The following is a 17,326-nucleotide window of genomic DNA, read 5'->3' as shown; positions in this document are numbered from 1 at the left end:
TCAGGTATGAACTACCATTCCTGACACAAATGTCTGAAGCAGAAACAACTTTTACATTTTACACCTAAAAATGGTAGGTGGATAGGTGGGTGACTGGTTTCTGAGGGACCAGACTGAATACTCCCATCACAAACCTGTTTGTAGGCCTGATAAAGTAGCCCTAAAAAGGAAAAACAAAAAGCACTTGCACTCCCTTCCGTTAGTGTGAGCCCGCTGCCAGCCCGGCAGTGCTCCACAATCACAGGTGAGAGGAATCCTAGCTTCAAGCCTCTGACCCTGACTAGACTCATCTGGGAGTAAAGGGGCCACATATTTATATTTGTGTGCCTAAAAAGTTAGGATCAGCAGGATCTGGAGACCGTTAGCCCCAGGAAGAATGAAAACTGGAAGCAGTCATCTTTCTCTCCTCTCCTTCCCACCCTGCTCCCGAAGGAGAACGAGTACCTTCTGCTCACTTCAACTTTCCTATTACCATTCTTTTGCACTCCACTTTCCATGGCTAGGCACTTGCTAAAGTATGAGGAAGTGAACATTTTATTAGCATTTTATTTGCATTTTTGGAGAAGATACACAGTTTCACGAGAAACACTGATTTTTCTCAAACAATAGAAAAAGGTTTTAAAAAAAGAATCTACTGTTTTACAAGAAGAAAACAAGTCTCTTCAGCAAACATGGGGCCAATTCAGATTGGAGGAACCAGTGAAGTGGAAGTTACAAACGTAAGTTCAGACTTATCCACAAATTTCTTCTTGTCTAGTTCTGTGAGGCTCCAAATGGGCATCTCAGCTTAGGACTGGTAACACGCTCACAAAGCCTCCAGGGTCCCATCTAGCTTGAACACAGCAGGGGGATCACTCTCCAGGAGGCTGCATCTGTTTACAGAACTCATCAAACTGCTGCTGCTCCAGTTCTGTCATGACTCTGTTCAGGGCATAGATCTGAATGGGAGAAACAGATGTATCTGTTAACAATGGAGGCAACACATCTCCTGACACAACAGGCTGTGTCATCTGAAAATGCCAGAACTACACCAGTGATGACAGTGATTGGGAACATGAAAGTTAGGTATTATTCCTTCCAGGGAATCAGAAAAGAAACAGTGAGGCAGGTGGCTTGATTTGGTCTTCAAGGGATTAGAAAGATTTGAACAGGTAGCAATTAGGGATGGAACATGACAGGTGATGGGGGAAGATACTATGTGTAAATAAGTATGATGGAAAAGTCTAGGATCAGTTCTGGCAACTTCAAGTATGGTAATATGAAGGATATTGTAGAGTGTGATTGGGGAGCTGGAGAAGGTAAGAAAAGTATGATGGGGTCTTAAATGCCATGCCAAGGGATCTGGGCTTCATCTGGCAGAATCTGGAGAGCTAGCAAGGATAAGTGTGGGCAACTTACACGTATCTGTGCGTTGGGAAAGATGACTGGCGGCCATGTGAGGGATGGAGTGGGCGGAGGAGAGATTATAAACCACTCACGAGGCATCTGATACAACAGTCCAGGGAGGAGGTAGTGGGAACGTGGCCCAGGGCAGGCAGTAGGGGTGGAAAGAAGATGGCAGGAGACATTCTAAGGTGAAAGGTACCTCACCTTTCTTTATCCTTTCAGTAATCTATCTACTAAGAACAGAAACAGATCATAAAACTTCCTAATTTGTAGAAGAAAAAAAACGAAGGGGAGGTGTGTGTATATAGGAAATATAACTTGATTAATTGAAAAGGAGACAAGGAAGGGAAAGAAATGAAACTGAGAAGTGGGACAAACAGAAAATATAAAATAAGGGGAGAAATTAATGAAAAAGCACCCAAACCTACAATAGAGAGGGTTGTCAAAACTGCAAGATGGTTCTTTGAAAATACGAAAACAGCCAAGTGTGATGGCTCACACCTGTAATCCTACCACTCTGGGAGGCTGAGGCAGGAGGATCGCTTGAGCCCAGAAGTTCGAGGCTGCAGTGAGCTGTGATGACGCCACTACACTCTAGCCCAGGCAACAGAGTGAGTCTCTGTCCCAAAAACAAACACAGACACACACACACAAAACAACTAAAAAAACTCTACAAACCTCTAATGTGATCAACATAAAAAAAGGAGTGGGCACAATCAAGTGTTATTAGGAACTAAAAAGAACACATAACTACTGACATAACAGAGATGAAAACAAACATCATGAACTTTGTGCCAAGCCACTCGAAAAAGTAAAGTGATCAAAACTGACTGGAAGATCAAAACTGACTAGAAAGCTTGAATGATCCTATAATCTTTAAGGAAAATGGAATTCCACAAAGTGATAAAAATAGTTGCAAACACCATCACAAATGATTCTCAAAAAACATAATGCTACCTTTTCACAAGATGGCACCAAAGATGAAGAGGAAGCTCCTGCCCTCCCCACAGCCAAAGCCAAGGATTTGAGGGCCAAGAATTCAGTGCCGAAAGGGATCCACAGCCACCAAAAAAAGATGATCCACATGTCATTCCCCTTCTGGCAGCCCAAGACACTGTGGCTCCCGAGGCAGCCCAAATATCCTTGGAAAAACACCCCTAGGGGAAACAAGCTTGACCACTATGCCATCATCAAGCTTCCCCGACCACTGAGTCTGCCATGAAGAAGACAGAAGACAACATCCACTGTGGAGGTCAAAGCCAACAAGCACCAGATCAAACAGCCAATGAAGAAGCTCTATGACACTGATGTGGCCAAGGTCAACACCTTGAGTAGGCCTGATGGAGAGAAGAAGGCATATGTTCGACTGGCTCCTTCCTGACTATGATGTTTTGGATGTTACCAATAACACTGAAATCATCTAAACCGAATCCAGCTAATTCTAAATAAATATCTTTTCACCACTTAAAAAAAGCATAATTCTGATGATGACAAAGGTAAATTTTATGTTATATATATTTTACCACAATAATAAATAAATTCGAATAATTAAAAAGTGCTGAATATAGTAACATACATAAAAGTTTAGAAACACACAAAACTAAGACAATCTATTGTTATGCTACAAAATATCATTTAGGGGTACATGAAGACACAGTGAATTAACATAGAACAGCAAGAGAAGGACTAGCATAAAATTAAGCAAGAGGGTACTGCTAGTGGGGAGGGTCAGAAACACAACCAGAATGGGGCACACGGAGCTTCCAAATTACAGTCATGTTCTATTTCTTTAGTTGTGCAGCAAATACAAGGGTGTTTGTTTACTTCTTCTTTAACCTCACATACACATTATATACATACTTTTAACATACATATATTTAAAACCTCTGCTTCATTAATAACTATTTGAAGAGTACTTGTAATCTGCATGCTACTGTGCCAGGTACTGACAGGAATATTAAATAGCTTCCTGGAGACCTCCAGGCCAAGGAGGCAAGATGGCAGGGGAAGAAATAAAATATGTAGAGAAGAAAAGACTCGATATGGGTCAGGGTGTCCAAGCCAAGGAATGTAAGACTTTCAGTGGAGAAGGAAAGGGGCCCTGGCAGTGTCAAATGCTGCTTCAACGGCCAAATGTGCCGTCTGCTCCCATTCACCTCCTCCATCATGTCCGACTTTCTGGGATGTGGAATCTTTGCACAACTGAATGGAAACTCTGTCTCCTCCAGCCCACAAGGGGTCCTGTCACATCCCTATTATAGGACACCATATTCTAGGCGACACAGATAAAGAAAATGGCGAGGAAGCTGCAGGGCAAAGCAAAAAGCAGCAGACAAAGGTCAGAAGATCTGTTTAGATGCAGTCCTGTCCCTCATTAACTACAGGACTCTAGGCATGTCACTTTACAGTGAGGACAACACCTCTTACCTCATGTATTTTATACATCCCTACCTTATTCTAGGAAGGATTTATTAATACCAAGGTTCAATGGGAGTAACACTAATACCTGCTTGAAGCCCTGGTGTGAGGACTAGATGTGGTCCTGCATGTGCAGCTTGGCCTGGGCCTGGCAAATCTCCAGAGCTCCACAAGTGCCAGTTGCTGCTAGAATGCAAATCCAACATCACATTTCGGCAAGCCAACGTGAACACCAGCAGCTGTTCAATTTAGAGCCCACACCATAAAAGCAAGCCAACTGCCTGGAAGCACAATGATTGCTGATCATAATCACTGCTGTTTATTGAATGCTTTCTCTGTGCCAGGCACTGTGCTAAGTGCTTTGCACATAATATTTCTATTCCTTTTAACAGTCCTGTGAGATAGATATTATCGTCCTTATTTTACCAAGGAGGAACTGACGTTCAGAGAGGTTAAGTATCTTGTCCAAAGTCACATGGGAAGAACTGGGATTTGAAGTCAGACCAATAAATTTAATCCGTGGAAACCTCACAGGAAAGGTGTCAATAAGGAGATAAACAATGTCCTCAATATCTATCCTTACAGTTTAGAGAGGCCATTTTCATGAGGCTGTTTCTTATAGCAAGCAACCCTCAAATTGTTCCCCAAAGCACAAGGCAGTAAAATCATCTGGGGGCCTGGATCCAGATAGGGATGGGGAGGTAAAGGAAAGGGCAGAAGCATTTATTAGAACCCAGGCCCACAGTTCTCGGGTGGTCTGCCTTAATCCAAAGGTAGATTTCAGTTTACATGTTAACTTCAAACATACCATTAAGTTTACTTATTACATTTCCTGTCTGCCTCTTCCCTCTCCCCCATGGCATGCAAGCTCCATGAAAGCAAGGATTCCTCTCTGCTGTTTTGTCGTGTGTCTCAAATTCCTGGAACAGTGCTTGGCATGTAATAGCAGCTATTTGTTTAATGAATGGATTAGATGAACAAAAAAGATTAAAAGCTGACAATACCAAGTGTTAGAAAAGAAACGAGGAATGAGAACTCTCACACTGCTAGTTAGGAGTGCAAACTTGTACAATCCCTTTGAAGGCAATGTCTAGTAACATTGAAAATGTACCCAATAATTATTCTAGCTAAATACCCTACAGAAATTCTAGCACAGGTGCCAAAGAGACACCTAAAAGTTTTTCACTAGAGCAATGTCTGTAATAGCAAAAAAACCTATAAATAATTTAAATGTCCATCTCTGGAAGAATGGGTAAATATACTATATAAAATGGATTCAAAAAATAGACTACTGTAAAGAGTAATGAGAATAAACTAGATTCTTATATTAACACGAATGGTTCTAAAACACATAATGTAAGCAAAATGCAAAATAAAATGGAACTTTTACTAATGTAAAAATTTAGAACACAAAAGAATATTGTATGTTGTTCAAGGATATTTATTAATATATTTGAGTGTAAAAAAAAGTAGTTGCCCATGGGGAGGGGAAAAAGGCTGTAAGACAGGAAAGGGACAAAGGGGACTTAAAATTGATATGTAATTCTTATTTATCCTAGTTTACAAAGACTCCAGACAAATAGGACAAAATGCTAACCTCTACCAAGCAGGGGTGCTGAGTAACCAGGTGTTTGTTGTTAACAGTTCAGTTTTCTGTACTTTTAAATTTCTCAACAACCAAATAAACAAAAAAAATAGCAAACTTTTTCCTGATATTAAATACTAAAATAAAATGCTTATGTGTGGATGTGGTTCAACATTGGCAATGGAAAGTTTAAAGCTTTTTATCCTCAAATTGATTTTATGCGTTGAGAGAACAAAGAACACATTGGTGGGTCTAAAGCTTGGGACTTTACATGGTTATGAGTAGCTATTTTCTGCACCAACTCCAGAAGGGGTGTCTGACACTTGCTCTCTTTCTCATTCTGAACCCTCCCTCCCCTTACATATCGATTTTCTCCTTTCTTCCTTCTCTCTGGTCCCTACCACAAAAGCACTTCGCCAAGAGTCATCTGGAGGCCCGGCACAAGCTGGGGTTCTGACACTAACTTGCATGTGATTCTGGGCTGCCACCTCATCGTTTTGGACTTCAACGATCTCTCTAAACCTGGGAGAACACCTGTCTTGCCTGGAGGCAAGTAGGGCTCCCCGTCACAGTTCTCCTCTCTACTGTTTCTCTGTTGCAGCATCATGTCCAGTGGACTACGCACAGAGCCTCCACCTTAATCTCACCTCTGCTCTTTGCCTTTGCTTCAGCTCCTGCTGGGCTGATTTCTGCTTAGCCTTCTCAACTCTGCTGACAGGTTCCTTAACTTTGGGTTTTTCTTTACGTGCAGGTGGATCCATGGCTTGGCTTCTGGATACTTCTTAGTCAAATCTGACCTGGATGATACAGAAACAGGCAGACCTTCAAACTAGAAAGCAAAACAAAGCAAACAAAAACCCCCCAACCTGCCAGTCACTCACCTAACTAATCCCTTAGCTCAGCCCCTTCCTTTGCCAGGTGAGGCAGACAGAGTGGCCTGGCGGCAAGAGCACTGGATTTGGTGGAGTAGGACCTGAGTCCCATTGCCACAACCCTGTTGGGTGTCTCTGGGCAAGTCTCCTCCCCACTCTGAGCCTTAGTTTTCTGTCTGCAAAATGGGACCATAGTCCCTTCCCTGGCTTCCCCCTCCAAGAACTGCTGTGTGAGGATCACATGAGAAGATCCATGAGAAACAGTCTCATACACGGTAGCGTGCTGTACCCAGCGTGGGAATGTCATAATTGGGACGCAGAGGCCCAGAGGGGCAGGCCAGCCGAAGTCTTACGCCGGTCTCCGGTCTTCGGGCCAGGGCGTTCCCCCCCAACTCCGCCCGCAGCCGTCACTCCCGGGCCTGCCGCCGGGCCCCACGGCTTGCCCGGGCCCGCCCCCCGCGTCCCAACCCCGCCCCGGCCCCAGGGGACGGCGCCCGCCTCCCGCCCTCGGAGCAAAATGGCGGCGGGGGGCCGGAGCCGCCGGCCGAGAGGCTCGGGAGTCGGTGCCTTTGCCTACCGGGTCTCGGGACTTTGGGACTTCCGCCGCGTCGCAGACGACGCCCCACGCGGGGGCAATCCTGGCCTTTCCCCGCCGCCGGACCTAGAGTTCCGAGCCCGCCGCCCCTCGGACTGGGCGGGGCGGAGGGAGGGGCGGACGGCCGCGCGCCTTCATGCTTCCGCCGCAGGAGCGGCCGCGCGTGCGCAGAGAGCATGTCTGGGGAGCCCACGCTGGGGGCGTGGCCGGAGGCTGCCGGGCGTGGTTGGGGCGCTGGGGCGGGGGTCGCGGGGGCTTGCGACTAACAAAGCTTTCCTCGGGAATATTTTCCGGGCCAACTGCTAGGCTTTGAAGGGTGCGATCTGAGTCCTGGGATTGGAATTGCTCAGAATTGGAATTCTGAGCCTCAAAAAAGTGGGGACTGGTGATGGTCACCTTCTTGATTCACGAGTTTATTAGAAGGATCGAGTGAGATCCTGTTTGCCGGTGCTTTGAACAAGGGAATCTTGACACAAGTACAAACAGACAGGTTAAGCACAGAGAAACAGTCAAGTCACACTGATTATTGAGAAAATGTAAATTAAAATAGCTGGCTGTCATTTTCCATTTATTACAAGGATTCACAAAAAAAGAATAATAGCTACCTCTCTTCTGGGCTTACTCTATTCCAGGCACTATTTTTATAGCTTTGACACAGCAAAGTGACTCCCAATGCTGGGAATCGCTTGAAGTCCAAGTCGGTCCTTGGCTTCGCGCAAGGAAGAATTGAGGAGTGAGCTGACAGTATAAAGTAAAAGCGAGTTTTACTTAGAAAGTATAGAAAACCTACTCCACAGACAAAAGTAGAAGCTAGTTCTCCCTGCAGAGGAGAACCTGCCACGTGGTTCCTTTAGCCCCTCTATTTAAGCAATAGCTTAATTGTAAGCTAAACAAGGGGAGGAATATCCATGTTATTTCTTGGAAAGGGGCAGTGTTTTCCTAGAATTAGTGTGACACCCTCCTTTTGACTATGGTCAAACAGGAAGTTTCATGGCATCAGGATTAGAGTGGGAGGTTTTCTTAGAAACTTTTATGGTAATGAAGTGTATAATGACTCGGTAGGGTCAAGAGGTGGTCAATTTCTCCACCATCTTGGTCCTAACCAGTTGGAACTTGTCCTGTCTCCACCTTGTTTTGATCAGGGTAGTTTGAAACTTTGTTTTGAGACTTCCTGACTCAGTTAAACAGTTTGCACAATTAAGCAATGCTGGTAGCCCTGCCCAAAGCAATCCCTAAAGCAATGCCAAAGCAGTTCCCAAAGCAGTGCTTGCCAGTTCCCTGTCTCAGCTTCCCATTTATTAACTCGTTGATTCCTCGTAGTAAGTATGTATAATATATAAATGTGTAGTAATAAACTATTATCCCTATTTTACAGAGAAGGGAACAGAGGCACCAAAAAGTTTTGCCTTTTCCAAAAATTGTTAAAACCTTTCTGGAGGCCAGTATAGACAAACAGTGGGTATGTTTGTATAGTGGTCTACTATTCAACAGTGAATGAATGCACCAGAGCTCTGTGAAACAACCTGAATGAATATCAGAAGCCTTAAATATTATTATTTTTTAAATTTATTTATTTTTGAGACACAGTGTTACTCTGCCCCCCTGGTTAGAGGGCAGTGGCATTATTGTAGCTCACTGCAATGTCAAACTCCTGGGCTCAAAGTATCCTCCTGCCTCAGTCTCCCGAGTTGCTGGGACTACAGGCATGCGCCACAACACCCAGCTAATTTTTCTGTTTTTAGTAGAGATGGGGTCTCACTCTTGCTCAGGCTAGTCTTGAACTCCTAAGCTCAAGCAATCCTCCTGCCTCGGCCTCCCAGAGTGCTAAGATTGCAGGTGTGAGCCACAGAGCTTGGCCAAGCCTTAAATATTTCTAAGAAAAAACTGGAAACAACCAAAATCTTTGTAATTGGAGTTGATTAAATAAATAATAGGATAGTTACCATGGAATTCCATGCAGCCATTAAAATGACATAGAAGGCCGGGCGTGGTGGCTCATGCCTGTAATCCTAGCCCTCTGGGAGGCCGAGGCGGGTGGATCGCTCGAGGTCAGGAGTTCGAGACCAGCCTGAGCGAGACCTCGTCTCTACTAAAAATAGAAATAAAAATTATCTGGACAACTAAAAATATATATAGAAAAAATTAGCCGGGCATGGTGGCGCATGCCTGTAGTCCCAGCTACTTGGGAGGCTGAGGCAGGAGGATCGCTTGAGCCCAGGAGTTTGAGGTTGCTGTGAGCTAGGCTGACGCCACGGCACTCACTCTAGCTGGGGCAACAAAGTGAGACTCTGTCTCAAAAAAAAAAAAAATGACATAGAAGAATATTTACTGACATAATAAACTATTTAATATATTAAAATAAAAAGCTACAAAGGTATGTATGTACAGTCTAATCACAGTATTTGTTTTATGGTTTAAAAATAAGTCATATACACACAGAATAGAGAACATATGAAAACACATCAGAATGTTAATCCTAAGAAAAAGGGTTATTTTTATCTTCTTTGTGTTTTTGTTTTCTTTTTTTCAGACAGAGTCACTTTGTCACCCTGGGTAGAATGCAGTGGTATCATCATAGCTCACAGCAACCTCAAACTCTTGGGCTCAAGTGATTTTCTTGCCTCAGCCTCCCAAGTTGCTGGGACTACAGGCATACACCATGATACCTAGCTAATTTTTCTATTTTTAGTAGAGACGGGATCTCACTCTTGCTTAGGCTGGTCTTATACTCCTGAGCTCAAGCGATCTTCCTGCCTTTGGGAGGCTGATGCGGGAGGATTGCTTGAGGCCAGGAGGTCAAGACCAACCTGAGCAAGAGCGAGACCCTGTCTCTACAAGAAACAGAAAAATTAGCCGGGCATGGTGGTGAGCATCTGTAGTGCCAGCTACTCAGGAGGCTGAGGCAGGAGGATCGCTTGAGTCCAGGAGTTTGAGGTTACAGTTTGCTATGATGACGCCACTGCACTGTAGCCCGGGCAACAGAGTGAGACCTTGTCTCAAAAAAAAAAAAAAAAAAGACACTCTTGTACATGTGAATCAGGAAACATCTATCAAGAATGTTCAGAGCAGCACTGTTTATAAAAGCAAAAGCTCAGAACAACTCACTTTTCTATCAACAAGGGATGAGACAAACAGTGGGTATGTTTGTACAGTGGTCTACTATTCTGCAGTGAATGAATGCACCAGAGCTCCGTGAAACAACCTGGATGAATTTCAGGGTCTTAATTTGTATTCTCCCAAAGCAGAGTGTGAGACAAGCCCTTTGGTGCCAGAGTTTGTTTAGGAGACGATCTAGGAAGCAGAAATGGGGAGTGAGCAAAAAGGGAAGAAAAGTCGATAAAATGTGCATTATTGAGCTACTTGTGGCTGTGAACTGCTGTGCTCAGTCCCACTGGGAACTCCCCGAGGAATCATGTAGCATACAGCTCAGAACTGTCTCTCTGACGCTGCAAGGTTGCAGTATCCCTGGGGCATTAAGTTTGGTGAACTCCTGGGCTGCACACTGGTTGAACAGCCTTCTAAGGCTTTGTAGAGAGCCCTCACACAGGTAGGCAAAGAGACACTGTGGCCTGTGAGGTGGCATGCTGACAGCGTGCAAGTCTTAGCTATACCAAAATTGAGTAGGCTGAGAGGGCATGGTGTGGGCCACCACAGGTGTGTCTGCTAGACTCAGAAACTAATGTTGGGCTGGGTTCAGTGTCTCACACCTATAATCCTAGCACTTTGGAAGCCCAAGACAGGTGGATTGCTTCAGGCCAGGAGTTCCAAAGCAGCCTGAGCAAAAAGGGGACCCCGTCTCTACAAAAAATAGAAAAATTAGCTGGGTGTGGTAGTACGCATGTGTAGTCCCAGCTACTCGGGAGGCTGAGGCAGGAGGATCACTTGAGCCCAGGAGTTTGAGGTTGCTGTGAACTATGACGACATCACTGTACTCTAGCCCAGGAGACAGAGTGAGACTCTGTAAAAAAAAAAAAGAAAGAGAAAAAAGAAACTAATGTTGAATGAGAAAAGGAATTTGTGGGGAATTATTACAATGGACATCATCTTTATCAAGTTCAAAAGACATAAAAGTATATAATGCATTGTTAAAGACACAATTATGGATGTTAATGAAAGCAAGACAGATGGGAAAGGGTTTCTCCCATGTTGGAGAACAGTAAGCAAGTTTCCTTGTCAGAAAGCACACGTCAAGGTGTAGCTAGAGATAAAGGTAAGGAGTTAAAGAAGGTGGTTAATTGGTAGGTGTCTTTGAAACCAATCTTCCAGTTTACTCTGATTTAGAAAAAGGGAGCAAGCTTTTCAGAAAGTGGCTGATAGGATCAAATTGTATCACAGAGAATTACTATTGGCAGTTGGCACTGGAAGAAAAGGGAGCCGAGGGGAAAATGTCCCTTATACCCGGTGGCACTTGGTGGTTCCTTCATGTTTAGGGAGTCACTTCTTTGCTCTGTTTATCAGAGGCAGACAGGCAGGGTGTGGCTTGTTGGTTTATAGGGACAGCTAGAAGGGAGCCTTTTGGCCAGAGAGAGCCCTGGCTCACTCAGTCTTTGGGCTGTAGAATAAAATAGGAACTTTCCCCAAGTCCACATTCTTGTCCCTTCTTGATGCTCCTGCCCGATGCCTGAGGTCTCTGCATGGCGGAAGGAAGAGTTCCCAGCTCATAGGCTCCAGCTCTGCTGGTGAGGGACAAGAATCCCTGATTTCAAAGGTGAGTTTTCTTCCCTCTCCCCTCTGTTCACTCTTTTCAGTCATTTAACTTTCTTGGGATCCTCAGGTTTGGTAGAGAAATAATTCCCTTTCTCTTTACTCACAAGGACATTTTAAAGGACAAAATGGGGCAACTGTTAGCTGTCACTTAAGAAACACAAAAGAGGGAAAGTGACAAGAGACCTGGATGGGTTTTGTTGAAAGATTCCTATTTATTTATTTAGCACTTACTATTTGCTGGATTCCATGCTTTCAGACTGATCATTTGTAGTTTTTCAGGGTTGTCTTAAACTGCTTGCGATTGTCAAGGGAACATCTGTTGCAATCTTTTCTCTGATTTTAGAAGTTTTAAAAATTAAACTGTTTAAAAATTAAAGTGTAAGTAACTGCCTGGGGGAAAATATTTCCATGTGTAGTAGAAAAAAATGGTTGCTATCTGAACAATTTTGCAAGCCATTAAGAAACAAAGGTCCCAATAGAAAAATGAACAAAGTACATAGACAGGTAATTGGCAAAGTCCAAATAACAAACTAGTAATCAAAGAAATACAAATTAAAGTGAAATAGCATCAAATTAAAAAAAAGAGAGATACCGTTTTGTTACTCATCAAACTGACAAAGATTTAAAAAATGATAATATCCAGTGATGGTAAGGTTATGGGAAAACAAGCAATTTCATATACTCTGGCAAATTGATAGATATATTGACTTTTATGGAGGGCAATTTGGCAGTACAGATTAAAAGTCTTCCCATTTTAAAGATGGGAAACTCAAGGTTTGAATGTAAGTGATTTGCTTAAAGTTACAAAGTCACACAGCTAGTTAGGGACCAAGCCAAGACTATGACTAAGCCCTCTGATTCTAGTCGTTAATTCAGTATCACTTATAGCAATGTTCATAATAGCAGAGCATTGGAAAACAACCTAAATATCCTGCAATATAGAATTATTTTTAAAATTCTCAAAATATCCACGATGGAACACTGAAGTCATTAAAAGAATATTTGATGGCCTTTGAAAATGTGCATAATATAGTGCTTAGTGAAAACATCAGGTATCAAAACAGTATATAAAGTATGGTTCTATTTTTTAAAATGTTATATATAATACATGCATAGAAAATGATCTGAAGAAACATTATCTCTGCGTGGAGGAATTACAGATGATTTTAAATTTTTTGTCTGTTTTTTGGGTAATCTCCAGATTTTCTTACAGTAAATAGGACAGGAAAAGCCCCAAATTGTGGCATGTTCATTGAACTTTAGGAAGTAAAATCATATTTATATTTAAATTCAAAGGAATTCCATGATAATCACTCTGTAAAGTGAGGACGCCATTTGCCCAGTTTGCATGATACAGAGCTATGCATTCATTCACTTATTCATTCACCTATTTATTCATGGTTTACCTCCTATCTGCTTCCAGAAGGGGTCCTGGTAATTTGCTTGCATTGTACCCTGATGTGTGTATGATTGCCTTTCCTGTTCTAAGTGTAAGAGAGAACAAGCATATCTACTTTTCAGGGTTGTTGTCAATACTAAAGACAATGTATGTAGAATATTCACAAAGGCAATAAATAGGAGCTATTATTCATATAGAACAATATTACAACTTAAAATACATTTATGACTTAGTGTTAATTTAATCATACATTAATATAATTTCTTTTTGAGACAGAGTCTTGCTCTGTTGCCCAGGCTAGAGTGCCGTGGCATCAGCCTAGCTCACAGCAACCTCAGACTCCTGGGGTCAAGCCATCCTCCTTGCCTCAGCCTCCCGAGTAGCTGGGATTACAGGCAGGTGCCACCACGCACAGCCAATGTTTTTATTTTTAGTAGAGATGGGGTCTCACTCTTGCTCAGGTGGTCTTGAACTCCTGAGCTCAAGTGATCCTCCTGCCTTGGCCTCCCAGAGTGCTAGGATTACAGGCGTGAGCCACTGCGCCCCGCCAATATAATGTTGACTACTATAATGTTGATATATGCTAAATGAGAACATGGTGGAGGAAGGAGCCATCCTGGACACCTAGATCAGAAGAATAAATCCTGGAGATCAGTGAACAGGTGGTTCTTATATTCACATGAGAAAATACAAAAGAAAGAGAGCTGGTAGCAGTTGATCTTCCACTCAAAGCTCAGAGGGAGCCAGGCCCCTGCTGGGTAGGATGTGGCTGCCACTTCTGTTTAGTAGACCCCGTGGGGACTTCCAGCTCTGCTTCTTTGGCTGTGGTGTCTTTGCCCAAAGCGAATTCTGTTTCTTCTCCTTTTTCTTCTCTTCCTGGTCACCCTTCTCCTTTTTAAAAATATATTTGCTTTTTCTGACAACCAAAGTGATACCTACTTGAGGTAGGAAATTTGGAAAATATAAAGGAAAATACACAAGGAAAGCTATCAAGATCATCTATAATCCCCACTCCTACTCCCACAAGTAGTTACTGTTTGATATCTGCATTCTTGTATTTTTTTCTAAGCATTTCCCTCCAAATTGTGTCATACTATACATATTTTTTTTTGTTTGTTTGAGACAGAGTCTCACTCTGCTGCCTGGGCTAGAGTGCTGTGGCATCAGCCTAGCTCACAGCAACCTCAAACTCCTGGGCTCAAGCCATCTTCCTGCCTCAGCCTCCCGAGTAGCTGGGACTACAGACATGCGCCACCATGCCTGGCTAATTTTTTTTCTTCTATATATATTTTTAGTTGGCCAGATAATTTCTTTCTATTTTCAGTAGAGATGGGGTCTCGCTCTTGCTCAGACTGGTCTTGAACTCCTGAGCTCGAGTGATCCACCTGCCTTGGCCTCCCAGAGTGCTAGGATTACAGGAGTGAGCCACCACGCCCGGCCTATACATAGTTTTTAAAAGCTTATTGTTTTGGATATAGTGAAAATTTCCTAGTGTTATTAAAGATTGTTCTATTGAATACCATGTGATTGTGAAATGCTCATAATATTCCACTGCAAGAATGTACCATAAATAGTTAACCATTCCTATCAGGTCAGCGTTCATTGTACCCGACAGGTAAGTTTTTAATCGCTCACCCGCCTCTCACTCTCCCTCCTTCTTAGCTTCCAATGTCCTTTACATGTTTTTGTGCACGTGTATACTCACTGTTTAGCTCCCACTTATTTTGTGAGAGTATGTGATGTTTGTTTTTCCATTCCTGAGGTACTTCATTTAGGATAATGGTCTCCAGTTCGAACTAAGTTGCTGTGAATGACATTATTTTATTCCTTTTCATGGCTGAATAGTATTCATGGTATATACATATGTGACATTTTCTTTATCCACTCATGAACTGGTGGGCACTCAGGTTGATTCCATATCTTTGTAGTTGTGAATTGTGTGCAATAAACATTTGAGTGCAAGTGTCTTTTTGATAAAATGACTTCATTTCCTTTGGGTAGATACCCAGCAGTGGGATTGCTGGGTCAAATGGTAGGTTTATTTTTAGCTCTTTGAAGAATCTCCCTATTGTTTTCCATAGAGGTTGTACTAGTTTGCAGTTGCACCGAGAGTGTATAGCATACCTTTTTCTCTGCATCCACAGCAGCATGTTGTTTTTTGACTTTTTAATAATGGCCAATCTGTCGGGAATGGTGGCTCACACCTATAGCACTTTGCTCGGCGGAGGCAGGAAGATGGCTTGAGGCCAGGAGTTCGAGACCAGCTTGAGCAAGAGCGAGACCCTGTCTGTACAAAAAATAGAAAAATTAGCCAGGTGTAGTGGCACATGCCTATAGTCCCAGCTACTAAGGAGGCTAAGGCAGGAGCTCCGGAGTTTGAGGTTGCAGTGAGCTATGATGATGCCACTGTACTCTAGCCTAGGTGACAGAGTGAGACTCTGTCTCTAAATAAATAAATAAATAAATAATGGCAATTCTGACAGGGATAAGGTTGTGGTTTTAATCTGCATTTCCCTGATGAGTAGTGATATTGAACATTTTTTCATGTTTTTTGACCATTTGTCTATCTTCTTTTGAAAAAACTCTGTTCATGTCTTTTGCCCACTTTTTGATGGGGTTGTTTTTTTTTTTTCTTGCTGTTTTGTTTGAGTTCTTTGTAGATTCTGGAAATTAGTCCTTTGTCAGACGTATAGTTTCCAAATATTTTCTCCCATTCTGTAGTTGTGTATTTACTCTGTTGATTATTTCCTTTGCTGTGCAGAAGATTTTTAATTTAATAAAGTCTCATTTATTTATTTTTGTTGCTGCTGTATTTGCTGTTGGGGTGTTAGTCATAAATTCTTTGCCTAGGCCTATGTCTAGAAGAGTTTGTCCTACATTTTCTTCTAGAATTTTTATAGTTTCATGCCTTACATTTAAATCTTTAATCCATCTTGAATTAATTTTTGTATATGGTGAGAGATATGGGTCCTGTTTCATTCTTCTGAATGTGGCTGTCTAATATTCCCAGCACCATTTACTGAATAGGGCTTCCTTTCCCCAGTGTATGTTTTTGTCTGCTTTGTCAAAGATCAGTTGGTCGTAGCTATGTGGTTTTATTTCTGTGAACGCTCTGGTTCTGATGCCATCCTCTCCTGGGTTAGTCTGCTCCTACAGCCGCTTTCCATTAATCAGTAGCTTGCTGATGTGTTTCAGGGAAACTCCCGCCTCAAGCCACCTCAATTGCCCTCATTGCACAGAGTAACAGTATGATAGCAGGACTTCATTTGCTTTTTATTTCCAGTATCTGGTGCGAATCATTTTACATGTAATTTCTTTGATCTTCACTGTAACCTTATCTACAAGGTAGATATTATTATTAACTTCATTTCATGTTTTTGAGAGAGGAAGTTTGGAAAAGTAAACTAACCTAAGCCCATCAACTAGAAAATGGCAGAGCCAGGCCTTGAACCCAGGCTGACTCTAAAGCTTGCCCTCTTAGCACTTCATAAATTGCCCAAATCTAGGAATGTGGGACCACAAACTTCTCCTCTTATTTGACTTTGGGCAGCCCTGGTTCAGCTTGGGGCTCTGTGTCACTCTGGGCATATCTACCCAGGGTGTGTTATGAAAATCACTAGAAAGTTGAGGGGGTTGGGGATTGGAGATAACTCCAAGGGATCCTGGGCCCAGCCTACTTCCACCTTCAACCATAATTGATAAAGTAGAGAGCTTTTGTCATTTATTAACTTCCCCTTATCCAGTTTCTGAGTAGCGGGTAACCTGTGGGAAAGTGGGTGGGATGGAGGCAAAATGTCCTAATGTAATCCTAATCTCACAATGACCCAGTGTTACATTGTCATTTGCAGCACTGCGGGATTAGAGTGGTGTGTTGTATTCATTATGATTAAAAAACAAAACCAGAAACAACCCTAAACCAGTGTGCTTTTTGTCACGAGAAAAACAGAATTAGGTGTTCAAAACAAGAATGTGTTCAATGGCCGGGTGTGGTGGCTCAAGCCTGTTATCCCAGCACTTTGAGAGGCTGGGGTGAAAGGATCACTTGAGGCCAAGAGTTCAAGACCAGCCTGGCAGACAGTGAGACCCTATTCTACAAAAAATAAAAGTAATTAGCTGTGAGCAGCAGTGTACGCCTATAATCTCAGCTACTCCGGAGGCTGGGTGGAGGCAGGTGGACAGATCTCTTGAGCCCGGGAGTTCCAGCCTGGGTGACAGAGCAAAACCATATCTCTATTTAAAAAAAAAAAGAAAAGAAAAGAAAAGAAAGAAAGAAAGAAAAGAGAAAAGAAAAGAAAAATAATGTTTAACTCTTAAGTTCATCTTCAGTTTCCCAACCTCCCTTTGACACCTCCTCCATGTCTCAT

The 17,326-nt window shown here is 42.7% G+C and overlaps 1 protein-coding gene across 3 annotated transcripts; it reads right to left on the bottom strand.

The window, feature by feature from the left end:
* Window positions 1-528: 528 nt before the first annotated feature.
* Window positions 529-7,008, bottom strand: LOC123634270 (small vasohibin binding protein). 3 transcript variants are annotated; one of them, XM_045545692.1, is made up of 3 exons: window positions 6,839-7,008; window positions 6,037-6,186; window positions 529-938 (listed from the first exon to the last, which is right to left on the bottom strand). In XM_045545692.1, the coding sequence occupies exons 2-3, from the start codon at window positions 6,148-6,150 to the stop codon at window positions 852-854; spliced, it is 201 nt and encodes a 66-aa protein (XP_045401648.1). In that variant the 5' UTR covers window positions 6,151-6,186; window positions 6,839-7,008; the 3' UTR covers window positions 529-851. The 3 variants fall into 3 exon arrangements, with proteins under 3 accessions (XP_045401648.1, XP_045401649.1, XP_045401650.1); XM_045545693.1 differs by lacking the exon at window positions 6,839-7,008 and adding an exon at window positions 6,534-6,662; XM_045545694.1 differs by lacking the exon at window positions 6,839-7,008 and adding an exon at window positions 6,271-6,391.
* Between the last annotated feature and the right edge of the window lie 10,318 nt (window positions 7,009-17,326).

The sequence above is a fragment of the Lemur catta genome, chromosome 3, assembly GCF_020740605.2.
Source record: "Lemur catta isolate mLemCat1 chromosome 3, mLemCat1.pri, whole genome shotgun sequence".
NCBI classification, from domain to species: Eukaryota; Metazoa; Chordata; class Mammalia; order Primates; family Lemuridae; genus Lemur; species Lemur catta.
This window is presented reverse-complemented; position numbering and strand designations above follow the sequence as displayed.